At 45.1% G+C, this 27,754-nt stretch overlaps 1 protein-coding gene across 1 annotated transcript in view; it reads left to right on the top strand.

The window, feature by feature from the left end:
* Positions 1-778: 778 nt before the first annotated feature.
* MBOAT2 (membrane bound O-acyltransferase domain containing 2) overlaps positions 779-27,754 on the top strand; it is a 108,011-nt gene continuing 81,035 nt past the window's right edge. Inside the window, exon 1 of the mRNA XM_019970729.2 lies at positions 779-1,199. Coding sequence (XP_019826288.1) covers positions 1,107-1,199 — 93 coding nt within the window. The 5' untranslated portion in view covers positions 779-1,106. The remainder of the gene's footprint in view (positions 1,200-27,754) is intronic.

Below are 27,754 nucleotides of genomic sequence, written 5' to 3' on the forward strand. Positions count from 1 at the left end.
TTCAGGGGTTATTAAGAAATGCTGAGAAAGAGCGTTCCATCTGAGCAAGGCGGTCCTGGGATGCGGATGCTGGCAGTTAAGGACACACACAGGCCGCAGGCACCCTGGGGCTGGGCGCCATCGCGGCGTCGAAGGGGACCAGTCTCACCCCTCCAGGCCCAGGTGGGCTGCAGGGTGACCGAAACGCACACTCAACCGGAAACTAGCCCCAAGTTTGATTTTTTTTTTTCCCCACAGCAATCCTGTGATGCTGGCGATGGACAGGGAGGCCTGGCTTGCTGCAGTCCATGGGGTCGCAGAGAGTTGGACACGACTGAACAGCAATCCTGAAGACAAAGGCACTTCTTATCTAGGTCACCTTTTTGGGGGGTCTGTGGCCCTCCTCCTCCTCCCAGCCCCCCGCCCCACGCCTCGGCTTTGTCCCCAACTTCCCCCAGCACTGACTCGACGGCGCCCCGCACGTCGGCTCGCCTTTGTCCGGCGGCCGCCCGGCTCCCCTTTGTTGTCCACCGCTGCTCCTGGAGAGGGGTGGTCTGGCCGCCGTGCTTGAGGAGGAGGAAGGAGGGATAAGCGGTGGGGGGGGGGGGGGGGGCGGGGAGAGGAGGCGGAGAAGCCCCCACTAGAGGCGGGAGGCCGGCCGCGAGCCGTCGGCCAGCCGCACCCGGACAGCCCCTGGTCCCCCCTCCGCCGGACTCTGGGGCCCCGGGGGGCCCGGGATGGGGGCGGAGCGCCGCGCCGGCGGCGGCCCCTGATTGGCTGCGGGCGTCGAGGAGCCGCGCCGCGATTGGGCCGCGGGGCTGTCTGGCGCGAGGGCGCGCGAGGTGGGGAGGGGGCGGCTGGAAGCTGCTGGAAGTCAGGGGGCGGGACGCGCGCGGGCGGCCCCGCGGGGCGCGGGGCGGGTCGGGGGGACGACGCGAGGGCGCGGCCGCAGGCAGGCGGGAGGGGGCGCCGAAGGAGGGCCGAGCGGGTGGCCGCCCCCCGGCCCCGCCCCGGCCCCGCCCCGCGCGCTCCAACCGCGGGCGGCCAGCGGGGCGGGCGGGAGAGCCGGCTGTATCCCCATCCTCTCGGGCACGCACGAGCGGCTCGGGCGGAGCGGCAGGCCGGCCATGGCCACCACCAGCACCGCCAGCACCACCAGCACCACGGGCTCCACCCTGCTGCAGCCCCTCAGCAACGCCGTGCGGCTGCCCATCGACCAGGTCGGTATCCGAGGCGGCCCCGCTGGTCCCGCGCCGCCCCCTCCGCGCGGGACCATGGGCGCGGGGCGCGGGGGCTGGGGCGCGAGCCCCACCGAAGGGAGGGGCGGATCTGCTTGTTATTGTCCTCGCGTAGCCAGGCACCGACTGCCCCCCTTCCGCCCCCCCGCCCAGCTGCCCACCCTGCCCCCACCTCTCCGGGGCAGCCCGGGGGTGGGGGGCGCCCGCGGGGCGCCCGACGTGCGCGCGTGCATGGTTGGCCCTCGCTCTCCGCCTGGGCAGCGCCCGACCCCGGCGGGCAGTCGGCGATCGAAGCCCTGAGCGGCTTCCAGTGCGTGGTGGGCACGAGTGTAGACAGTGCGTGGAAAGGCTGGGCTTTGCGGGAGCCTGGGGTGTCTGTGCCCTGCGCGCGTGGCACCCGACGCTCCGCCGGGAGGGGTGGAAAAAGGATGGATGTGCCTAGGTGGACGGCGCAATTGGACGCGCCGTGGTGTGGCCTGGAGGAGGCCAGCTTCGGGGTTGGCCACTGGCCCTTGGGGACAATTGGCGTTGAAGTGCGGCTTATTCGAGAAGGAGGCAACCGTTTGGCGAGGGGGCGGGAAGGCAGAGGTTCTGCAGAAAAGTCGAAGTGAGTTTAATGACCAGGGTTCCCAGCGGAGAAAGTGGCAACGTTGTAGACGGGGGACACCCTCCCCAGCTCCCAAAAAGCATTTGACACAATATAGGGGAAGATTTGACATTTCAGTCCTCACTTGGGAGTTTGTAAGGAAGGCCTAAAGGGTTATTGAGAAAGAAACAGTCTTGCGATGGGAAAAGCAGCGCCATTTTTTAATTCAGAAAAGAAAGTTTGGGAGTTGTCAAGAGTGATATTTAGAGCAGTTGGGGGCTCAGAGACCATTGCTTTAGCCCCAGGCTAGAGGTAGTTCGCTGAAAATTTTGCTTCAGATTATTTCAAGTGGATTTGATCTAGAAGTGTTTGCACTTTACAGGGGATCCTGGGTCACTGTCCTTCTCTTGAACGTGTCGCTGTCATTGATGTCATCAGGGATTTCATTTCTAATACAGGATTCCTCTGTGTCCAGACTCCGTTTCATAGCAGCAGGAGGGGACATTATCCCGTGCTTGACGTTGTAACACTTGGTACTTCGTGCTTCAGTGTTGGAAAAGTAAATAGAATATGTCCAATGAGTATGGAAAAATTCTCTGTTCAGATCTGAATTCCTTACTTATATTTCAATCATAGCTGTTGGTTCTCCTCCATCCATGGGATTTTCCAGGCATGAGTACTGGAGTGGGGTGCCGTCACCTTCTCCGTCTTAGTAAATACTATCCCCCATACATCTTTTTTAAAAATTAAAAAAAAATTTATTTTATATTGGAGCATAGTTGACTTACAATGTTCTGTTAATATCAAGTATACAGCAAAATGATTTGGTTATACATACACATATATGCATTCTTTTTCAGATCCTTTTCCCATGTAGGTTATTACAGACTGTGGAGTAGAGCTCCCTGTGCTGTACAGTAGGTTCTTGTTGATTATGTTTTATATATAATAGTGTTTATAAGTTTCTCCCAAACTCCTAACCCTGTACATCTTAAATGAAAGTTAGAATGTGAATCTTGCTAATAGATTCAGGTGCTAATAGTGAAATTCATCGCATGTTGTAAGAAAGTAGTCTTTTCTGTTTATTAATAAACTGATCAGAACTCAGGGTTTTTTGTCTTCTCAGTCCTGTGGAGAATTCTCACTTTCCTGAAGTGGAGCACTGTGTATGCCTTTTAGTGTATTATAAGCCCCTTGGCTTAAGTAGGTTGCAGCTAGGATATCAGCAAATGCAGGGTAGGTATCTGGTTTTTATTTAAACATGTTTTGCCATTGAAAGCAAGAGAGATAGGCCTATAGCTTTTCACTTGATTTAGGAACAGGATTGTGCTCTTTTTCCTCCCTCTTTCTCTCTGTTTCTCTCCCTATCCATGACATATTTTCTCTGCTGTGTTAATGCCTTTTAGTTTATATAATGCTTGTAACTTTAAAAGTGATTTGATGTAATGAAATCATTTAAAAAAATCTCAGCAATCAAGAGCAAGTTCATTTCGGTCCTGACATAAAGCAGGAGAATCAAGGGATGGTGACAGGACTTAAAATTTTGACTTTTCCTCCTTTATTATTTACAGGTATTTTTTCTTTTTTTGTTGATTTATTTTTGGGAGCACTGGGTCTTCCGCGTGGGCTTTCTCTAGTTGCAGCAGTCCAGGCCGCTCTTCCCCGTGGTGCGCCAACTTCTCACGCCATGGCCTCTTGTTGCGGCACTCGGGGTCAGTAGTTGTGGCTCCCGGGCTTAGTTGCTGCGCTGCACGTGGAATCTTCCTTCAGTTGGGATCGAACCCACATCCCGCTGCATTGGCTGATGGATTCTTATCCACTGCACCACCAGCGAGTCCTCCACAGCTTTTGATTTTGTACTTTGAACACCTTCATTCTCTTGAGACTACTCTGAATTTGCATAGCCAGTTGTATTTTGGGTTGTTCTTCCTCTTAGCAAATCTTAATATTGGTTTAATACAAGGCTTAACTTTTTATGGTGATAATACACTGTTTTTTTGAAGCACTGAAGAATTGACTTTTTTTTTTTGCTGATAAAGCACTTGGAATAACTAAAAACTCTTTTAGTAAGACTGGATAAGTAGTCATTGAGCCACTATTTTGAAGTTGAGCAAAACAGAAATTAAATTTGGTAACATGTAAATAATCAGGTCCCAGTTGAGAGAAAGCCTAAGAATTAGTTGTAATCAAATAGTGTGATTCAACTGGAGAAAGACAAATCAGGAAATGTGTAAAAATATAACTTGTTAGTATGTTAATTTGGTATGTGCTAATTAACAGTGTTTTGAAAAATTAGGAAATTATAAAAGCAGTTATCTGATATCAGAGGATGAGAAGGACCTTAGAGCCAGAAAATAGCTTTTTTTGATAGAGTGAGTATGAAATTTTGGAAATGATAGAGATTATGTATGGGATATAAGAATGCACATTGTAGGATCATGTAGGCGAGAAAGGAGGAAATATGTTGCACTGAGGCCAGGCGAAGAAAAGGAGCAACCTACTTAAGCCAAGGGGGTTGTAACACACTAAAAGGCATACACGGTGCTCCACTTCAGGAAAGTGAGAATTCTCCACAGGACTGAGAAGACAAAAAACCCTGAGTTCTGATCAGTTTATTAATAAACAGAGAAGAATACTTTCTTACAACATGCGATGAATTTCACTATTAGCACCTGAATCTATTAGCCAGATTCACATTCTTTCATTTAAGATGTATGGGGTTAGGAGTTTGGGAGAAACTTATAAACACTATTATATATAAAACATAATCAACAAGAACTTACTGTTTAGCACAGGGAGCTCTACTCCACAGTCTGTAATAACCTACATGGGAAAAGAATCTGAAAAAGACTGGATATATGCATGCTGCTGCTAAGTCGCTTCAGTCGTGTCCGACTCTGTGCGACCCCATAGACGGCAGCCCACCAGGCTCTCCGTCCCTGGGATTCTCCAGGCAAGAACACTAGAGTGGGTTGCCATTTCCTTCTCCAGTGCATGAAAGTGAAAAGTGAAAGTTAAGTCACTCAGTCGTGTCCGACTCCTAGCGACCCCATGGACCGCAGCCTACCAGGCCCCTCCGTCCATGGGATTTTCCAGGCAAGAGTACTGGAGTGGGTGGCATTGCCTTCTCCGGATATATGCATATGTATAACCAAATCATTTTGCTGTATACTTGATATTAACACAACATTGTAAGTCAACTACGCTCCAATATAAAATAAAGTTTTTTTTTAATTTTTAAAAAAGATGTATGGGGGATAGTATTTACTAAGATGGAGAAGGCGATGGCACCCCACTCCAGTACTCAAGCCTGGAAAATCCCATGGATGGAGGAGAACCAACAGCTATGATTGAAATATAAGTAAGGAATTCAGATCTGAACAGAGACAGAATTTGTCTATACTCATTGGACATATTCTATTTTACTTTTCCAACACTGAAGCACGAAGTACCAGGTGTCACAACGGTAAGTATGGGATAATGTCCTCTCTTGCTGCTATGAAACGGAGTCTGGACACAGAGGAATCCTGTATTAGAAATGAAATCCCTGATGACATCAATGACAGCGACACGTTCAAGAGAAGGACAGTGACCCAGGATCCCCTGTAAAGTGCAAACACTTCTAGATCAAATCCACTTGAAATAATCTGAAGCAAAATTTCGGGCAGCTGGAGGAGGAAATGGTAACCCACTCCAGTATTCTTGCCTGGAAAATCCCATGGACAGAGGAACCTGGAGGGCTACAGTCACTTGGGTCACAAAAGAGGTGGACACGACTTAGCGATTAAACAACAATATATGTACATATGGTATTAAGCATTTGAGTAAAAGGTCTGTTTTAATTTATTTTTTTAACATGTGGCAAGTTGTTTGGTAGATCATTGTTTTAGATCCAGGTTGCCAGTGTATTTTTGGAGGACAAGGTGGAGAGGAAGACCTTTCCTAATGCTGAAGTGCTGGTGGAGATGATTGGGGTGGGGAAAACCCCGTGTGGGCAGAAGAGAGAATCCTTGTATCCTTTTTTGGGGTCATTTTGTTGATTGACGGTTTCTATGTCTTCTCCCCAACTCAGTGCCATGTAAACAACCCACAAAGTGAAATACTATCTTAGGGAAAAGAGTAGTTTAAAACATTAACCGCTTTAATTCTCCTACAATTGTGTACTGTGATGAACCGTGTTCTATAGGTGAAGAAGCAGATGATATTCTCAGTTTTGAGCTTTTTTAAGATTATGACTTTTAGGAAAAGAAGGTGATTGGCAACAAAACAAGCAAATCAAAGGTCTGTTTTATTTTAAAATTGCCATTTGACTGCTTTAGGTTTTGGACACAAATATTTAACTCATTTGTCCCTCCTGTCTACCTTTACACTCGTAATGAGGCTCAGCCTTCATCCTGAGAACCCTGCCGTATTGAGGCAGTCTGCTGTGGAAGATTCCTTTTCATCAGGAAGACATATGGGCCTGAGAATCTTGACTCTGTATTTTGGGCCCTGCCAGTTAACTAATTTTGAATACGTCACTTTACATAAATGAGTTTCCCCCTGTGTAAAATGTGTGTTGCAGTTGGTTTTAGAATTCCATGATTCTGTGTTTGTTTCATCCAGCTGCCCCAAATTCTCTTTGGACTGAGTTGAAGGGAGTATAAATATGAACTTGGGGAGGAAAATGGACTAATAAATTTTGATGTTTTCAGCAGTAAGTTTAAACTGCCCATCTGGTTAGTCCCAGGGCAAACGCAAAGGACCGGGTGCCCTAGGTTGTAGTCTGTGTTGGTTTCCGTGTCAGTTTCCCTTCCTTGATAGAAAGTAGTAGTACCGTGGCGGAGTAGAAATGGCGTGCTTGGTTTGGAACAAGACTCTGCCAGCCTTGTGCTTGTTGGCGAATTACTGTGTATTTCCTGAAGACCCAGTTTCCTCATCTATAAAATAAAGATAATAAATAGTAGCTATTTGTATGCGGAGGCATGGAAGCAACCTAGATGTCCGTCAACAAATGGGTGAAGAAGCTGTGGTACATATACCTAATGAAATGTTACTCAGCCACAAGAAGGAATGAATTTGAGTCAGTTCTAGTGAGGTGGATGAACCTAGAGCTTGTTACACAGAGTGAAGGAAGTCAGAATGTGAAAAACAAATACTGTATATTAACACATATATAGGGACTCTAGAAAGATGATACTGATGAAGCTATTTGCAGGGCAGGAGTAGAGATGCAGACATGGAGAGCAGACTTGTGGACCCAATGGGGGAAGCAGAGGTTGGGATGAATTGAGAATAATATTGACATATATTTACCGCCGCAATGGCACCCCACTCCAGTACTCTTGCCTGGAAAATCCCATGGATGGAAGAGCCTGGTAGGCTGCAGTCCATGGGGTCGCTAAGAGTTGGACACGACTGAGCGACTTCACTTTCACTTTTCACTTTCATGCATTGGAGAAGGAAATGGCACCCCACTCCAGTACTCTTGCCTGGAGAATCCCAGGGACGGGGGAGCCTGGTGGGCTGCCGTCTATGGGGTCGCACAGAGTCGGACACAACTGAAGTGACTTAGCAGCAGCAGCAGCAGTAAGATCGCTAGCTAGTGAGAAGATGTATAACACAGGGAGCTCAGCCCAGTGCTTTGTGATCACCTAGAAGGGTGGGATGGGTGGGGTGGCAGGGAAGTTTAAGAGGGAGGGGATATATGTGTACTTACGACTGATTCATAAGAAACCCATGGTTTCTGTATGGTAGAAACCCAACACAAAATTGTAAAGCAATTATCCTCCAATTAAAAATAAATAAAAAATAAATAGTAGCTATTTGTAGATGATTGTGATGGTTAAAATACATGACCTATGTAAAATACCCGGCTCCTTTACAAAGTATGCAGTATTTGGGATGTGTCTTCTATTTTTCTTTTGGGGAGCTGACATCTGTTCATATATATTCCATTTTAAGTCTCTAGGACTTCCTTTTTAGGAAGGGAAATTTCAGGCTCAGGTTCAGTCCTATCCCCCACATGGTGATTAAACTGGGATTAAAATCTCATTTTGAATTTGGAGTCAAAAGTGGTTTTTCTGCTTCCTCACTGTTCAAGAGTTCTTTGTCCTCTGGTTTGAAAATGCCTAAGTAGGCTCAGATAACCTTAGTCTCTGTTTACTGCGGCCCATCAGAGCTGACTTTCCAGGGAAATAAAACGGCTCACATACAGCTTTTGCCTGCAGTCAGTTTAGCAGGGGGGATTCTGCGATGATAGAACTTGGCAAGATTTCCTTCAAATAAAACAAGCTGCAAACAGGGGCCCCTGGAAGCGATCATGTAATGGTTTTATGAATGACCTGGGTCCTGCTTTGGTAAATATGTAGGGTGCGGAACAGGGCAGGGACAGCTGAAGTGTGAAAAGGTAGAACTGGGCTTCAGGGGATTTGAACAGGTGGCACGTGCCGCCTCCTTTGCTTATCAGAATCCTCGCTGTTCTTTCAAGCCCGCATCCAGTGCACTTTGCCCATGAATCTTCTCCCGAGTCCCATCTGATGTGACTGCTGTCGTGTTTGAGCCCCAGAGGCATTTTGGATCTGGCGCTGTTCTGGCATTTATGTTCTGCTTAATGTTGTATGTATCCGTTAGGGTTCTGGTAGGAGACAGGCTGAACTAGGTAACCACAGAGACTCCAAGAACCATTTGCTAAGTGGTGGGCAGGTTTGGGGAAATCAGCAAGGACTGGATAGTCTTCCAGGGCCAACTCCTCTAGGCCTGGGGAGCGAGAGGAGGGAAAGGGAGAGTCCTCGGGAATGAGACCGCCCCCCCCCCCCAGGGGTGGAGGAGCAGCTGTGGCCCCCCCGTGAGGACCCAGCCAGCCTGCGGTGGGCTTGAGGGAGAGGGGAGGGGGGATGAATACCCCAGTCCCTCCATCCTCTCTTGCCTGCTGGTTACTTGGTCAGAGGGCAGGTTGATGCTTCTGCGGGGGGTGGGGGGGGGGGGGATACAGTGCAGTGGAGAGTGGATCCCGAGGGCACTGAAGTCCTGTGCAGGACGCTACCATCACTGACGCGCCCCCCACCGTGTCACTCACCTCTCCACATGAGGAATACAGATAAAAGCCCTTTTGTCAGCCCTTAATGTGCGTCTTCATCCTGTCTCTTTCTTCGCAGTCGCATGTTTTGAAAGAACAGTTGGGTCGTGCCTCTTCCATTTTTCTCATTTCTGTTCACTTCCAGCCATCATAGTCAGGCTTCTGCCGCCAGTGCTAATAGCCACACCCAGTGGCAGGCTTTGCGCCTTGTAAAACTGATGGGTTATGTGCTTACAACTCTGCCCAGCTTCCAGGCTGCCCTTTGCAATGCCGTTCTCTCTTTTCTCTTTTCTTTGCTTAGGTTGCACCGGGTCTTAGTTGCAGCACATGAGATCACATGAGATCTCCAATTGTTGCTGCACACATGGGATCTTTCGTTGCAACATGTGGGATCTAGTTCCTTGACCAGTGATCAAACCCAGGCCCCCTGCATTGGGAGCTCGGAGTCTTAAGCACTGGACCACCAGGGAAGTCCCTGCAGTGCTTTTTAAAATGTGACCACTAAGACCTCCTAAGACCACTTGTGTCAAAAATCATGAGGGATAGTCGTTTAAAAATGTATATTCCCAGGCCCTCCCCAGAGCTACAGAATGAGGGCCAGGGAACCTACGTTTTTAACCAGGCTCCTTCTTAGCCCCTCTCCTACCATCAGAGCTACATGGCTACCTGGCCGCATTTTTTAGGGTTCTTCGTATTATTAAAAGGTAATGTGATACATTTTTTAATTGTTTGCATTTAACTAATTAGCTTGTAGTCTCCAAAATGTAATGCAGTGTAATTGTGCAGTTGACAATATAGTTACAGTTTTGGGGAAAGATAAAATCCATAGTGCACACTGGGCAGTGTGACCCTGAGTTTTTAGCGAATGGTGTACATGTCTCCTTGTAGTCCTGTCATTGTATCTGTAGTGACTGTACGTGTGACCTCATTGGAGAACATGTCAAGAGTCTAACTTTGGAATCCTTCCGGAGTGTGAGGCCTGCTCTGTGAGAGGCCCTACCCCCTCCACCGTCCCCCCCGCATTCTATGCCTGCTCACCTCTGGGAACCCTAGGCCTGAAGGAGAGGCCTAGAGCCTCCCTGAGCCAGTGGAGGCCAGCTCCCCTTCTGTTATTCAGACTCCACCCTCACTTTGGTCTTCTTTCACACACCCCTAGCTGTCTCCCAGCAGGAGCTGGAAGTTGCCAGTACTGCCAAAGGTTGTCAGGCTGGAGGTTAGATCCTGGTCTGCTGCCCACGGTACCTGCATGAACCAGTTACTTAAGGTTCCCACAGTACATCTTCCTATCTTTTAACTCCATGCCTTTGATCAGACTTCTTCTGCCTGAAATGCCCTCTGCACTCCTTTGGGCCAGCAAACCTGTACTTGGCAATACTCAGCTAAAGCCTGTGCCTCCTTGACGAAGAATTTTAAAGACTGAAAAATCCCACGGACAGAGGAGCCTGGCAGGCGACAGTCCATGGGGTCACAAGAGTTGGACACGACTTAGCGACTAAACCACCACCACCATCCCATCCTTTCCAGTCCCTTGCTGCTTCCTCTGGGCTTCCTGTGTGTCTGACGCAGGCGCACACAGTAGGTGACGCAGGCGCACACAGTAGGCGAGTGCCTGCTGCTGCCTGAGGCTGTGCATCCTGGGTGGAGCCTCATCGAGGAGCTGCTTCTTGAACCTCTGGGGTGTTTCTGCCGTGAGGCTGGTGTTGCGGAGGAAGCTCAGAGAGGAGACAGACAAACGGACAGACAGTTGTCCTGTCTTTATCTAGAAGGAACAGAGAGCTGGGCATTGAGTGCCCCGCCCTCTCTCTTGTGGGTGGGGGCCCTGCAAGAGGGCTCCTTTCAGATACCACCCCCTCAGCCAGGTCCCCCAGCCAGCCAGCCCAGGAAAGCCAGGCTAGTGGCAGGTGTCACCAGGGGCTCCTCCCCGCGTGGCCCGTGTCCCTGGGGAGAGATGAAGCCAGGGGCCAGCCCAGCTGCCAATCAGATGGACCTCACTCTTCCACAAAAGTCCCAGCCTCCTACCAGCTCAGCATCAGACAAAGATGTCACATGCTTTCTGTTTTAATCCATAATCCTGTAGAGGCTTTTTTAATTTTTTGAGGTTTTCTATGCCAAACTGGTTATCTATAGAAGGTCAGAGCTATAGGTAGTATATACATTTAGATATATTTAAGTTACTCAGTTACATGTTATATTAAAATAAATAGCTCCCTGTTTATACAAACAAAAAATTCTGAATCCTTTCGTTTTCTGTTTGAAGGTAGGTTATAGGTAAAACTACAATGTATGAAAGACATTTAAGTGATACTTACCTTGTTAAAACTGCAGAGAGGCGCTGCCTTTTGCAAAACACTAGTTTCAAAACCACTGGTCCTTTGGGTGTGAAATAAATAGTGATTGAATTGAGTGTATCTGATTTAACAATATGAAATTTCAAAGATAAATGTGAAGACTTGCAGTGAAGTACTAGAAATTAATTATATAGAAGGAGACTTGCCTGAGACTAGCATTAAATTTTATAAACCATAGGAGTTTCTGTTTATTGTAAGGTATTGTGACCTGACAAGGTCATGGATCAGATGAAGTAGTTAATATCAACGTGAGTTCCAAACTGTGTCCTGGCCAGGCAAGGAACATGAATGGATGTAAATGAAGGTATAAACAGCCTGACTATCTGGAACACCTATGCCCAGCCCAAAAGGAAAGCCCACATTCACATTCACTGATGGTTACCAGAGCTGGTTTTTCAGGGGAAGCCGGACTTCTGGATTTTTTTGTGTGAAAATTTGTGATTTTTAAAATTTTGCCCAACATTTTCTTAAGTTTTCTTCTTTTTTTTTGAGCCCAAACAATTTAGCTAAGGTCAGATTTTGCTTACTGGCCATTAGGAAGAAGGTAGCTGTTTCTGTTACAGTCGATAGTGGTCATTCCAATCTGAAGGACACTGTTCTCTGGAGACATCAAGGATACTTGACAGACCCCATGATAACCATACCAGGCAGTCAGGGCTGCAGAAAGCTCGGGGACCATGTCATGTGATCCTTGAAGATGTAAGTCTCATGTTTCATCACTTAGTAATTTTGTCCTTTAAACTGGCCAGCAGGATTTCAGATTAAGTTTTGTCTAACTAGTTCTTGTCATTTGGAAAGGGTCACATCTCAGAAATAATCTTGAACACTAATCTCATTAAAGTGGAAAGGTTGGAATTTCCCACAACTACCATTTTATTCTTTTTGCAGATGGAGCATTTCAATTATTAATGGACCTAAGTGGTCAAGGCTGTTTTATGGGGTGTGAAATTAGGAAAAATATGTCTGGCTAGTAGAGAATAAAGTCATACTTGGAACAATCTTGATTGCCAGATAAACCCCTACCAATTTTTAAGTTTTTTTTTTTTTTTTTTAAGTGTACATTGAATTTTGGTCAGCATCTTTTATCTTGTGATAACTGTTTGGGCTTTGAAGTTTGAGTTTAATCTATAGTGAGTTTCACTGTGAGGTTTAAGTTTAATCTGTAGTGAGTTTCCCTGTGAGTGTTAGTGTGCCTTTTCTAATACTGGGATGGACACAGCTGTTCTTGTTAGCTGCTTACCAAGAATAGACGTGACGAAGACTTTTGGTGTCTGTGTAGAGCTGAGAGGGTAGAGATGGAGGGCAGGGTAGGGTGCCCTTGGCTGGTACTTTCGGGGGTGGTTTCGTGTGCTCAGTCTAAGAGTATCATCCTGCTGTGGGATCCCCATACCTTTCCTGTAGGATGAGACAAGTCATATCTTCTCCTTTTGTTCTTGGAAAATATTTTAAAAGCCACACAGTAAAGGAAAATCTTGGTTATATTTGGCATCACAGCTTTGAGCTTCAGCCTTCCATTAGATTTGAGTGGAAATTCTGATAAACTAGTCAAAATTGAAGAATAGAGTTTGTGGGGTCTTGTTGAACTGTATGTTTTTTCTTCTTTCCCATGTGGATTGGGAGGATTCATTTCTAAAGAGTTAGGTTTCTTTTTTTTCTTAATTTTAGGACGTATAAATTAATGGAGAAATAAATATGTTGTTCTGAGAAGGTTTTTGGCATAGGCTCAGTTTTAGCACATGGGACTATGAAATAATTTATAAAGGAACTCTGTTAGGAATGTGGCATTTGGTACGAAACACGTGTCAATTTAGAAAAAAATCCTGCGTGGAATATTAAAGATAGAAGGATGTTAGGATCATTTCAGCGAGGGCAAAATAGACTGAAATAGTGCCAGAAGGCTGGTCTTGGATTGTTTCCCCCCTTTTTTTGTATTGATTTTACTGAAAGCAGGAACCTCTGGAAAACAGTGAAAATATTAAATTGCTTTTGCCCATTCTGCCCCTAACTCCAGATTTGGTAAATGTACCAAATATCGGAGTTTTAGCTCTTGTAAAATGAAGGAGTGCTGTCAGTGACAGGCCAGCACCCTGGCCAGGCTGGTAACGTAGGTTTGCAAGGAAGACTAGTCATCTTTCTGTTGGACAGTGAGCAGCGAGCAGCGAGGGAAAGCCTAATGTGCGTTAGTAAAAGTTATATACTGGGGGAGATGGTCGGGGTCAAAATCAAGAGCCTTCTCTGAAACAGGGGCCCAAGTCAGCTATGTAGGAGCAGTGTGAAAGACAGACCTTTGATAAGTTGGCACCATTCTGAGAAACTGAGAAGGTATTAGTCTATAGTGAGTGTTGTTACTTTTAGAAGGTTTTTATACAAGGAAGCTGCTGGGTCGTCGGTATCATTTTAGATGTTAGGGATTACCGTTTTGGCAGTAAAGATGTAAAAGAATGAAGGTAGCACTGTCGATCCAGCGCGTGGTGTAGGACAGGGGTTTTCTCAGGCCCTGGGGAGATGCAGAGATAGCGTGAGCCAGTCTGGCTCCTGAGCTTCTAGTCTAGAGGGAGGGGAGAGACGGACGCACCTGTATGGCGTGTGAGGTGTTTCAGGGGAGAGGTGCCAGGCTTCGTTTGGACAAGGCTGCTGCACAGAGTCCCACTGATAAGGGGCTTTAAAGACAATAGACTATACTTTTCTCATGTCAGTTTTGATGTAAATGGTCCAGATTGGTGGATAGATTGCTCCACCTGGTCCTACAGAGAACAGTGTTCTTCCAGCACCTTGTTCTGCTACTTCATCAGCCTGATTGTGGTTGAGGCTGGTTACCTGAGGGCAGAGGTCCTCACACACGAGGTTTCGTGAGAGTCCCCTGCTGCTGCTGTTTGGGTGCTCAGTCGTGTCCAACTCTTGCGACCCCATGGACTGCAGTGCGCCAGGCTCCTCTGTCTGTGGGATTTCCCAGGCAGGAATAGTGGAGTGGGTTGCCATCTCCTTTTCCAGAGAATCCCCTGCAGCGCTGTTTAAAACACAGATTGCCCAAGCTACAACCAGAGTTTTTAATTTAGTTGAGTCTGGGTTTGCAAGTGTGAACGGTTCGCAGGTCATGCTACTGCTGTGGGTCTGGCGACCAGACCTTGAGAACCTGAAGAGGAAAGAAGAAGAAGACAAGGAGGGGGAAAGGAACCTCTCTGGGTCCCAGTTGTGGGCCAGAAGTGGCACATAGCGTGTTACTTGGACTGTATTTCCTTTTGCCAGTGCTCTGTCACATGGCCATAGGTCCCAGGAGGGGGCTGCATGGGGGTCAGGTAGGGAAAGAGAGCAGGGCTGGCTGTACCACCCTGGGACCTTCTGGAGAGAAACATCTGTAACTCGGGATTGGACTGGTTGGGACGAGGTAACATTTGAGCCAGAATCTTGAAGGATAAATTTTCCTGGGATCCCAGAGCAGAAGTACAGCTGGTAGTTAAGCAAACAGTGTTTGCAGAGGCACACAGGGCAGGCTCACCCCTTGAGTGAGTATGGATGGATGTCCAAGCTCCACTTGAGGCCTTGAGCTACAGCAACCAGAGGGGAGACAGGCAGGGTCTGGTGATGCCGCTGATTAAAAAGCAAACAGGTTTCATGGGTTAAGAGTCTAGCGGTTAAGGCTGTGGACTCAGGAGTCAGCTCAGGTTCAAGCTGTGGTTCTGTGTGAGTGGTCTGAGCCTTGCTTTATCTACGTTGCAGACCCTCATGGGTAGTAAGCGCTCTGTAAACGTCAGCAGTTGTGGTCATCGCACCTTTGGTGTGAACTGCTAGTGCGAAATGAAATCTTCCCCCAGAAGTCTCTGGTGAATGGTTGTCTGGCTTCTACATGAAGGGTTCTGTGATGGAGAGCTTGTTGTCTACGCTGGGGTAGCCAGGTCCATTTCTGCATAGCTGTCGTGGTTAGAGAGTTTGTCATCTTGGTGCTTACAGACATTCTGGTGTAATCCAGAAGTGGTCTGAATAAGCCCACTTCTTCATGATCACCTTTTGGATTGTGGGAGACACTCCATTCTGTCTTCACATGGTTGGCTGATGAACAGGTGCACGTTAGTAAATCAGGTATCGATACCCCTAAACCTTCTACTGTGGAGTTTGTGGGTTCCTGAGTGAATGTTTCTAGCTCTCCTGCACCTGGAAGTCCAGTTTCCAAGGATGACGTCTTTAGAGCATTACAATGTTGGCATCCTTGTTTGAAGACTTGTTGCTTTTTGCCTCTAATAATTTGCAGTTGTGTTTGACTCTTTGCAATCCCACAGACTGTAGCCTACTAGGCTCCTCTGTCCATGGGATACTCCAGTCAGGAATACTAGAGTGGGTTGACGTTCCCTTTTCCCGGGGATCTTCCTGACCCAGGGATCGAACCCTGATCTCCTGTGTTGCAGGCAGATTCTTTATCATTTGAGCTACAGGGAAGACCTCTATTATTTTAGTATGTACTAAAAATAAAAATAAAGCTACTGACCTGGTAATAAGCATGTTCTTTGAGAAATGTAATAGCTGAGACACTGTAGAAACCATTAGGCATGCCCCAAATACCACCTTTCTAGATTCAGTGGACTCGTTGTACTCATGGCTGATTGTTTTCAGGCATGAGAAAAAGAACATAACTGAAGAGCGTGGACGAAATATCGGAAATGTATTATCTAAGGTTGCCTCTAAATAAGGGTCCGTAAATCACAATCTATGTCTGATGGTTGAGTGTTAAAATCAATAGAGAGTCAAAGCTGAAAGTATCCAGACAGATCTCAGAGATTTCTTTGTCTTCAGCTCCTGTAATCACAACATGCCCTGTAATCATTTCTGCAAACATGTCTGTGGACTCAAAACAATAGGAAGTCTCTTAGAGCATTCTTACGAAGACCATTGGTCTCAGGTTTGATCAGTGAGAAGGAAATATGTTTTGGGAACCCCAGTTCACTTTAACACTTTTGTTTTGTCCGTATTTCTTACATATTTTTATTATGTATGTATGATTCATTATGGATATCATGGTATGTGAGTTTAGAGTTCTTTCTCCTTGTGAAATTGAGATGACAGAGCTAATTATTCTGCTTTTAATTCATTAGTGTAGAGTTCCCAAATAGAGCTTTTTCATTAAAAAGGTCATTTTTTCATGACTTAAAAGGAACTAAATAAGTAAAAATCCTATATGGTTCTTAAAGGTTTTTTTTATTTTATGATAGTACACTAAACAATTTTACAAGTAAGAGAATTATAAAATAATCTTTTCCTGACTTTTAAAACATTTATAAAATTTTCCTCAGTGGATATAATGTTCTTAAAGTTGTCATATAAATGAACCTTTCTCAACACTCACGTTAACTCATTTGCTTTCCTGTTAATAGTTTTTATACTCATCAATTATAATAGCATTTTACTGTCATAACAAGCAACTATTTATATATTAACAGACAGAATATTAATATAAAACTAACATAAGATAATTTCAAGTGAAATGTAGAATGCTTATCTATATATATGTATATTTGAAAGTTAATTTTCGTTTATAAACAATAAATATGAATGACATGCACTGTTTATATTATTGGTGTTATTTTGCTGACCAGAAATGACAATAGGTTAAAGACCTCAATGTAAGACTGGAAACCATAAAACTCCTAGAAATAAGCATAGGTAGACCACTCTTTGACATAAATTGTCAGTCTCTTTTTGTATCTGTCTCTGAAGATAAAGAAAAAAAATGCAAAAATAAACAAATGAGACCTAATTAAATTTAAAAGCTTTTGCACAGCAAAGGAAACTACTGACAAAATGAAAAGATAACCTACTAAGTGGGGGAAAATACTTGTAAATGACATGACCGACAAGGGATGAATATCCAGAATATATAGACAGCTCATACAACTCAGTATTTTGAAAAACCAAACAACCCAATTAAAAAATGAGCTGAAGACCTGAATAGACGTTTTCCCAAAGATAACATGGAGTTGGCCAACAGGCACATGAAAAGACGTTCAACATTGCTAATCATCAGAGAAATGCAAGTCAAAACCACAGTGTTATCACTTCACACCTGTCAGAGAGGCCACCATCAAAAAGACCACAGATAGCAAATGCTGGTGAGGCTGTGGAGAAAAGGGAACTTTCCTGCACTGTTGGTGGGAATGTACATTGGTGCACCCCCTGTGGGAAACAACATGTGGTTACTCAAAAACTGAAAATAGAACTACCATATGATCCAGCAGTTTTACTCCTGGGTGGGTGTCTGAAGAAAGTAAAAACACTAATTTGGAAAGATACACGAACCCTAGCATTCATAGCAGCATCATCTGCGATAACAAAGATATGAAAGCAGTCTAAGTGTCCATCAACACATGAATGGATGAACAAGAGGATACATGTATGTGTGTGTGTAGTGTACACGTATGTACATATATACACAGGTACACATACGCTTGCATATATATAATGGAATATTAATCGTAAAGAAAAATGAAATTCTGCCATTTGCCACAACATGTCAAACAGACAAAGACAAATGCTGTATGTTTTCACTTATATGTGGAATCTGAAAAATAAAAGCAATGAATATAACAAAACAGAAATAAATTTACAGATCTAGAAAACAAACTAGTGGGTACCAGTTTGGAGAGAGAAGCAGGGAGGAGCAAGATAGGGATAGAGGATGAAGAGATACAAACTGCTAGGTATAAAATGAGTAGTCTACAAGGGTATATTATACAGCATAGGGAATATAGTCACTATATTATAACTTTAAATTGAGTACAATCTATAAAAATACCGAATCACTGTATCGTACACCTGAACATAATATAATGTTGTATGTCAACTGTACTTCAATTTAAAAAAAAGAAATGGTAGATGGGTTTATCTCAAATGATAAAATTGAGATAAGTGACAAATGCCAGGATGCTGGAAGTGACCAGGAAAAGGCATTAGGCCTTTTTGTCCTTTCACAGGCCATGAGTCAAAGCAAAGCAAAATAGAGGATTTGAGCTGAGTGTCAGAGTGAAACCAAACTTTAGTTCATCTATAACGAAAATTGAAAAGTGGGTGAAATTAGTTTCCTTTTGTCTGTTTTTTGCTCATTGGAAACTGATTCTTCTCTATTTATAACAAGTGGATGTGTTTGATATTTGTGTATCTCCAGTTTCACGTGTTTCAACTAATGTGTCATGTACCTGAATAGGGAACTGAATATAGTTTGTATGTTTTCTGTCTGATTTTAAAAGTAATATATGTTCATTTATAAAGTGCAGAAAGGTATAAGATGAAAATTTAAAAATCACTCATTGCTCTTCAACTTTCGCAACCACTTTTTTTTAGTGTGTGTATTAAAAAAAAATTGGTTGCATACCAAATATAAGATTTTTGTCACCTCTTGTTTTTGCTTAACACTTTGATAGTCACTTCCAATTTTATTAAACTGATTTTCAAAACCAATGTAATATTCCATAATTTGGCTAAATCATATGTAATTATTCTTCTGTTATGTACAATTTTTTGCTACCATGATTTTGTGACAGACTTCTTTATATATACATTTGGTGTATATTTGCGGTTAATTTCCTTAGGAAAAGAAGCTTCTTCAGTCTGAAGCAGCATGCAGAATCATTGGTTTTGAAACAATTATTAGAACTTTTGCTTTTGCTCATATTATAGTTTCACGGTTCACATACTGTTGAAGCCTGGCTTGGAGAATTTGCTAGCATGTGAGATGAGTGCAATTGTGCGATAGTTTGAACATTCTTTGGGATTGAAATGAAAACACCTTTTCCAGTTCTGTGGCCACTTCTGAGTTTTGCAGATTTGCTGGCATATTGAGTGCAGCACTTTCACAGCATCATCTTTCAGGGTTTGAAATAGCTCAACTGGCATTCCATCACCTCCACTAGCTTTGTTCATAATGAGACTTTTCCTAAGGCCCACTTGACTTCGCATTCCAGGATGTCTGGCTCTAGGTGAGTGATCACACCATCATGGTTATCTGGGTCATGAAGATCTTTTTTGTATAGTTATTCTGTGTATTCTTGCCACCTGTTCTTAATATCTTCTGCTTCTGTTAGGGCCATACCGTTTCTGTCCTTTATTGAGCCCATCTTCGCATGAAATGTTCCCTTGGTCTCTCTAATTTTCTTGAAGAGATCTCATCTTTCCCCTTCTGTTGTTTTCCTCTCTTTCTTTGCATTGATCACTGAGGAAGGCTTTCCTGTCTCTCCTTGCTGTTCTTTGGAACTCTGCATTCAAATGGGGATATCTTTCCTTTTCTCCTTTGCCTTTCACTTCTCTTCTTTTCATAGCTATTTATAAGGCCTCCTCAGACAACCATTTTACCTTCTTGCATTTCTTTTTCTTGGGAATGGTCTTGATCACTGCCTCCTGTGATCAGTGTCACTAACTGCTATCCATAGTTCTTCAGGTACTCTGTCTATCAGATCGAATCCTTTGAATCTATTTCTCACTTCCACTGTATAATTGTAAGGGATTTGATTTAGGTCACACCTTAATGGTCTAGTGGTTTTCCCTACTTTCTTCAATTTAAGTCTGAATTTGGCAATAAGGAGTTCATGATCTGAGCCATAGTCAGCTCCTGGTCTTGTTTTTGCTGACTGTGTAGAGCTTCTCCATCTTTGGCTGCAAAGAATATAATCAGTATGATTTCAATATTGGCCATCTCGTGATGTCCGTGTGTAGAGTCTTCTCTTGTGTTGTTCAAAGAGGGTGTTTGCTATGACCAGTGCATTCTCTTGGCAGAACTCTTGTTAGCCTTTTCCTTGCTTCATTTTGTACTCCAAGGCCAAATTTGCCTGTTACTCCAGGTATTTCATGACTTCCTACTTTTACATTCCAGTTCCCTGTGATGAAAAGGACATATTTTTGGGGCGTTTGTTCTTGTAGGTCTTCGTAGAACTGTTCAACTTCAGCTTCTTAGCATTACTGGTTCAGGCATAGGCTTGGATTATTGTGATATTGAATGGTTTGCCTTGGAAACGAACAGAGATCATTCTGTCATTTTTGAGATTGCACCCAAATACTGCATGATGTGAACTTCCAGATGTTCAAGCTGGATTTAGAAAAGGCAGAGGAACCAGAGATCAAATTGTCAACATCCGTTGGATCATCGAAAAAGCAAGAGAGTTCCAGAAAAACATCTACTTCTGCTTTATTGACTATGCCAAAGTCATATATGGATGCGAAAGCTGGACTATAAAGAAAGCTGAGGACTGAAGAATTGATGCTTTTGAATTGTGATGTTGGAGAAAACTCTTGAGAGTCCCTTGGACTGCAAGGAGATCCAACCAGTCCATACTAAAGGAAATCAGTCCTCAATATTCATTGGAAGGACTGATGCTGAAGCTGAAACTCCAGTACTTTAGCACCTGATGTGAAGAACTGACTCATTTGAAAAGACCTTGATGCTGGGAAAGATTGAAGTTGGGAGAAGGGGATGACAGAGGATAAGATGGTTGGATGGCATCACTGACTCACTGGGTATGAGTTTGAGTAAACGCTGGGAGTTGGTGATGGACAGGGAGGCCTATGGTGCTGCAGTTCATGGGGTTGCAAAGAGTCGGACATGACTGAGCAACTGAACTGAACTGAAGCCTTTGACTGTATGGATCACAATAAACTGTGGAAAATTCTTCAAGAGATGGGAATACCAGACCACCTGACCTGCCTCCTGAGAAATCTGTATGCAGGTCAAGAAGAAACAGAACTAGACATGGAACAACGGACTGGTTCCAAATTGGGAAAGGAATATGTCAAGGCTGTATATTGTCACCCTGCTTATTAAACTTATATGCATAGTACATCATGCAGAATACTGGGCTGGATGAAGCACAAGCTGGAATTAAGGTTGCCGGGAGAAATATCAATAACCTCAGATATGCAGATGACACCCTTATGGCAGAAAGTGGAGAGAAACTAAAGAGCCTCTTGATGAAAGTGAAAGAGGAGAGTGAAAAAGTTGGCTTAAAACTCAACATTCAGAAAACTAAGGTCATGGCATCCAGTCCCATCACTTCCAGTCCCATCACTTCCGGTCCCATGGCAAATAGATAGGGAAACAATGGAAACAGTGAGAGACTTTATTTTGGGGGGCTCTAAATCACTGCGGATGGTGACTGCAGGCATGAAATTAAAAGGCGCTTGTTCGCTGTGACCGGTGCACTAAAGCGCGGCCGAGAGGAGCTGCCGCACGTCCGAGGTCAGGGGAAGAAGCCGGGAGGACTCCATGCCTGAAGGGCGGCAGCCAGGAGGAGTTACCCCACATCCGAGGTCAGGGGCAGCGGCCGAGAGTGCCAGGCTGTGATGGTGCAGAAACGGCCGAGAGGAGCTACCCAAATCCGAGGTCGGGGCAGCGGCCGGGAGGAGCTACCCCACGTCCGAGGTCAGGGGCGGCAGCCGAGAGGAGCTACCCAAGTCCGAGGTCAGGGGCGGCGGCCAGGAGGAGCTACCCCACATCCGAGGTCAAGGGGGGGCGGTGGGGAGGAGTTACTCCACACCCAAGTCCAGGGGTGATGGCTGGGAGGAGCAACCCCACGTCCAAGGAGCGGTGGCTGCGCGGGCGCAGGAGGGCCTAGAGGAGCTATCCCACGCTGAAGGTCAGGAAGGGTGGCGGCGAGGAGATGCTCCTTGTCCAAGGTAAGAAACATCGGCTGCGCTTTGCTGAAGCAGCTGTGAAGAGATACCCCACGCCCAAGGTAAAAGAAACCCAAGTAAGACGGTAGGAGTTGCAAGAGGGCATCAGAGGGCAGACACACTGAAACCATACTCACAGAAAACTAGTCAATCTAATCACACTAGGACCACAGCCTTGTCTAACTCTATGAAACTAAGCCATGTCCGTGGGGCAGCCCAAGATGGGCAGGTCATGGTGCAGAGGTCTGACAGAATGTGGTCCACTGGAGAAGGGAATGGCAAACCACTTCAGTATTCTTGGCTTGAGAACCCCATGAGCAGTATGAAAAGGCAAAATGATAGGATACTGAAAGAGGAACTCCCCAGCTCAGTAGGTGCCCAATATGCTACTGGAGATCAGTGGAGAAATAACTCAAGAAAGAATGAAGGGATGGAGCCAAAGCAAAAAGAATACCCAGCTGTGGATGTGACTGGTGATAGAAGCAAGGTCCGATGCTGTAAAGAGCAATATTGCGTAGGAACCTGGAATGTCAGGTCCCTGAATCAAGGCAAATTGGAAGTGGTCAAACAAGAGATGGCAAGAGTGAATGTCGACATTCTAGGAATCAGCGAACTGAAATGGACTGGAATGGGTGAATTTAACTCAGATGACCATTATATCTACTACTGCGGGCAGGAATCCCTCAGAAGAAATGGAGTGGCCATCATGGTCAACAAAAGAGTCCAAAATGCAGTACTTGGATGTAATCTCAAAAACGACAGAATGATCTCTGTTCGTTTCCAAGGCAAACCATTCAGTATCACAGTAATCCAAGTCTATGCCCCAACCAGTAATGCTGAAGAAGCTGAAGTTGAACGGTTCTATGAAGACCTACAAGACCTTCTAGAACTAACACCCAAAAAAGATGTCCTTTTCATTACAGGGGACTGTAATGCAAAAATAGGAAGTCAAGAAACACCTGGAGTAACAGGCAAATTTGGCCTTGGAATACGGAATGAAGCAGGGCAAAGACTAATAGAGTTTTGCCAAGAAAATGCACTGGTCATAGCAAACACCCTCTTCCAACAACACAAGAGAAGACTCTACACATGGACATCACCAGATGGTCAACACCGAAATCAGATTGATTATATTCTTTGCAGCCAAAGATGGAGAAGCTCTATACAGTCAGCAAAAACAAGACCAGGAGCTGACTGTGGCTCAGATCATGAACTCCTTACTACCAAATTCAAACTTAAATTGAAGAAAGTAGGGAAAACCACTAGATCATTCAGGTATGACCTAAATCAAATCCCTTATGATTATACAGTGGAAGTGAGAAATAGATTTAAGGGCCTAGATCTGATAGATGGAGTGCCTGATGAACTATGGACTGAGGTTCGTGACATTGTACAGGAGACAGGGATCAAGACCATCCCCATGGAAAAGAAATGCAAAAAAGCAAAATGGCTGTCTGGGGAGGCCTTACAAATAGCTGTGAAAAGAAGAGAAGGGAAAAGCAAAGGAGAAAAGGAAAGATATAAGCATCTGAATGCAGAGTTCCAAAGAATAGCAAGAAGAAATAAGAAAGCCTTCCTCAGCAATCAGTGAAAAGAAATAGAGGAAAACAACAGAATGGGAAAGACTAGAGATCTCTTCAAGAACATTTCATGCAAAGATGGGCTCGATAAAGGACAGAAATGGTATGGACCTAACAGAAGCAGAAGATATCGAGAAGAGGTGGCAAGAATACACAGAAGAACTGTACAAAAAAGATCTTCACGACCCAGATAATCATGATGGTGTGATCACTGACCTAGAGCCAGACATTCTGGAATGTGAAGTCAAGTGGGCCTTAGAAAGCATCACTACGAACAAAGCTAGTGGAGGTGATGGAATTCCAGTTGAGCTATTTCAAACCCTGAAAGATGATGCTGTGAAAGTGCTGCACTCAATATGCCAGCAAATTTGGAAAACTCAGCAGTGGCCACAGGACTGGAAAAGGTCAGTTTTCATTCCAATCCCAAAGAAAGGCAATGCCAAAGAATGCTCAAACTACTGCACAATTGCACTCATCTCACACGCTAGTAAAGTAATGCTCAAAATTCTCCAAGCCAGGCTTCAGCAATATGTGAACCATGAACTTCCAGATGTTCAAGCTGGTTTTAGAAAAGGCAGAGGAACCAGAGATCAAATTGCCAACATCCACTGGATCATGGAAAAAGCAAGAGAGTTCCAGAAAAACATCTATTTCTGCTTTATTGACTATGCCAAAGCCTTTGACTGTGTGGATCACAATAAACTGTGGGAAATTCTGAAAGAGATGGGAATTCCAGACCACCTGACCTGCCTCTTGAGAAATCTGTATGCAGTCAGGAAGCAACAGTTAGAACTGGACATGGAGCAACAGACTGGTTCCAAATAGGAAAGGGAGTACGTCAAGGCTGTATATTGTCATCCTGCTTATTTAACTTATATGCAGAGTACATCATGAGAAATGCTGGACTGGAAGAAACACAAGCTGGAATCAAGATTGCCGGGAGAAGTATCAATCACCTCAGATATACAGATGACACCACCCTTACGGCAGAAAGTGAAGAGGAACTAAAAAGCCTCTTGATGAAAGTGAAAGAGGAGAGTGAAAAAGTTGGCTTACAGCTCAACATTCAGAAAATCGAAGATCATGGCATCCGGTCCCATCACTTCATGGGAAATAGATGGGGAAACAGTGGAAACAGTGTCAGACTAGATTTTTTTGGGCTCCAAAATCACTGCAGATGGTGACTGCAGCCATGAAATTAAAAGACGCTTACTCCTTGGAAGGAAAGTTATGACCAATCTAGATAGCATATTCCAAAGCAGAGACATTGCTTTGCCAGCAAAGGTTCGTCTAGTCAAGGCTGTGGTTTTTCCATATGGTCATGTATAGATGTGAATGTTGGACTGTGAAGAAGGCTGAGCACCGAAGAATTGATGCTTTTGAACTGTGGTATTGGAGAAGACTCTTGAGTGTCCCTTGGACTGCAAGGAGATCCAACCAGTCCATTCTGAAGAAGATCAGCCCTGGGATTTCTTTGGAAGAAATGATGCTAAAGCTGAAACTCCAGTATTTTGGCCACCTCATGCAAAGAGTTGACTCATTGGAAAAGACTCTGATGCTGGGAGGGATTGAGGGCAGGAGGAGAAGGGGATGACAGAGGATGAGATGGCTGGATGGCATCACTGACTCGATGGACATGAGTCTGAGTGAACTCCGGGAGTTGTTGATGGACAGGGAGGCCTGGCGTGCTGCAATCATGAGGTCACAAAGAGTCAGACATGACTGAGTGACTGAACTGAACTGTTCCTTGGAAGAAAAGCTATGACAAACCTAAACAGCATATTAAAAAGCAGAGACGTTACTTTGCCAACAAAGATCCGTCTAGTCAAAGGTATGACTACTGTTTCCATTAGTCATGTCTGAATGTCAGAGTTGTACTATCAAGAAAGCCGAGGGCCGAAGAATCGATGCTTTTGAACTGTGGTGTTGGAGGAGACTCTTGAGAGTTCCTTGGACTGCAAAGAGATCCAACCAGTCAATCCTACAGGAAATCAGTCCTGAATATTCATTGGAAGGACTGATGCTGAAGCTGAAGCTCCAATACTTTGGCCACCTGATGCGAAGAGCTGACTCATTGGAAAAGATCTTGATGCTGGGAAAGACTGAAAGAAAGAGGACAGAGGGTGACAGAGGATAAGATGGTTGGATGGCGTCACTGACTCAATGGATATGAGTTTGAGCAGGCTCTGGGAGTTGCTAATGGACAGGGAGGCCTTGCCTGCTGCATTCCATGGGGTGGCAAAGGGTCTGATACGACTGAACGACTGAACTGATCTGTATTACAGTTATTTTCTCCTTTAATATTTTATTTTTTATTGGAGTATAATTGGTTTACAATGTTGTGTTAGTTTCTGCTGTACGACACAGTGAATCAGCTGTATGTCTACATATATCCCCTCCCTCTCTAGCTGAGCTCAATGTGCTATACAGAGGTTTCCCACTAGCTCTGTTTTATATATGGTTCATTTCAGTTCAGTTTAGTCGCTCAGTCATGTCTGACTCTTTGCGACCCCGTGAACTGCAGCACGCCTGGCTTCCCTGCCCCACTGCCTTTACCAAGTGCTGAGAGGACTGAGGAAGGGACCTCAGAGGCGTGGCCTCTTTTTACACCTTGCCTCTGGCAGAGTGAGGGGTCTTCCTGCCCTCTTTCTGTAGGTGTCAGATTACTAGGTTATTTTCCCCAATAGACAAGTCTTCCCGTCTCTCCATCCCTAGTGCCTCCCTGTACAGATATATTATATGCGTCACATACAAGTTTATGATGATTATATTTCTAATTTTCAGAAACATGATAATGAATTTTAAGCCTCCAAACCACCTGGAAGTCTACCAGCAGAATTTCACTGTTGTGTTCCCATTCCAGTTGGGTTTCGTGTTGACAGAGTTAGTCACCATGAAGGGGAGCCACACTTGGGTGGGTCGGCTGGCAGTGTCAGGGATGTGGGAGGCTGGTGTCCCCGGCCTGGCTCGTGCTCAGAGGTCCTGAGACCCCGCCAGCGAGGGTCACAGTTAATGGAGTAGACACTCCGTTCTTCCTTCCCTCCTTTGGGAAGCCCTGCCTTATGTTCCTGAGAATAAGAAGGAAAACTTCATTCTTCCTTGATTTCTCTACTTGTAGGTGAAGAAGAAACAAAAAGCGGTCATCCAACTTTAGGGGATGTATTGTGAAGGGAGCGACATCAGGCACTTAGTGCAGATCCTGACAGGCTCCCCAGGTGGGGCAGGGCTAAGGACCCCACCTGCCAGTGCAGGAGATGCCAGAGATTGGGTTTGATCCCTGGGTAGGGGAAGATCCCCTGGAGGAGGAAATAGCAACCCACTCCAGTGTTCTTGCCTGGAGAATCCCACAGACAGAGGAGCCTGGCGGGCTATACAGTTCATGGGGTCACAGAGAGTCAGGCAGGACTGAGCAACTGAGCCACACATACACAGATCACATGTCACAGTCCTGCTCACTTAGGATGGACCCCCAGGCTCCCCCATGGTGTGGCCTTGCTGACCTCTCTGACCTTATTTCCGACCATTTTTTCTCTACTTTGTCTATATCTCTCCCTCACAGCTGCCTGCATGCTGTGCCCGTGTTCCCCCCTGGGCCTTGGCCCCAATGCTTCTGCTTCCAGATGTCTCTGTGGCTCACCCCCTCTCTCACTAGCTTTCAGCTCAAGGCCTGCTAAAGGCGGCTTTCTCTGATCTCCCCATCCCCACATAGAACCTCCTATCATTTTGCCTTTAAAAAAAAAAAAACCTTTAGCAATGCAGATACTTTTTTATACATTGAAAGTATGTTGAGATTATAGGTTGTAGTAGGGGATTTTTCTCTTGGCTGTGCCAGGTCTTAGTTGCTATATGCGGACCTTCCTTTCCGCATGTGGGATTTAGTCCCCTGAGCAGTGGGATTGAACCTGGGTCCCCTGCTTTGGGAGCAGGGAGTCTTAGCCGCTGGACCACCAGGGAAGTCCCTGTCTTATCTTCTTAAAATAGCAACCTTCCATTCTTTTATAAACTTTGACATTGTATATTTGTTTATTGTCTGTTTCTCTCACTAAATGTAGTGTCCACAAGAGTAGGGACTTTGTTTTTTTTCTGCCGACTGGTGCCTGGAACAGCGCTTGGCACGTAGCAAGTGCTCAGTGCAGACTTGTCTGTTGTGTTAGAGAACTGTTGATATGATGACTGTGTGTGTTCTTTAGATTTTATTTCTTAAACCTAACAACATAATTTGTAGCAGCAGTGATAGGACAAACCAGCTATTTTAGCATGCACTTCTATTTCCCTTTTGCAATTCCTGTTAAGCTTAATGGGGTATCAGTTTGGGAATTTAT

Source organism: Bos indicus, chromosome 11 (assembly GCF_029378745.1).
Source record: "Bos indicus isolate NIAB-ARS_2022 breed Sahiwal x Tharparkar chromosome 11, NIAB-ARS_B.indTharparkar_mat_pri_1.0, whole genome shotgun sequence".
In the NCBI taxonomy this organism is placed as follows: Eukaryota; Metazoa; Chordata; class Mammalia; order Artiodactyla; family Bovidae; genus Bos; species Bos indicus.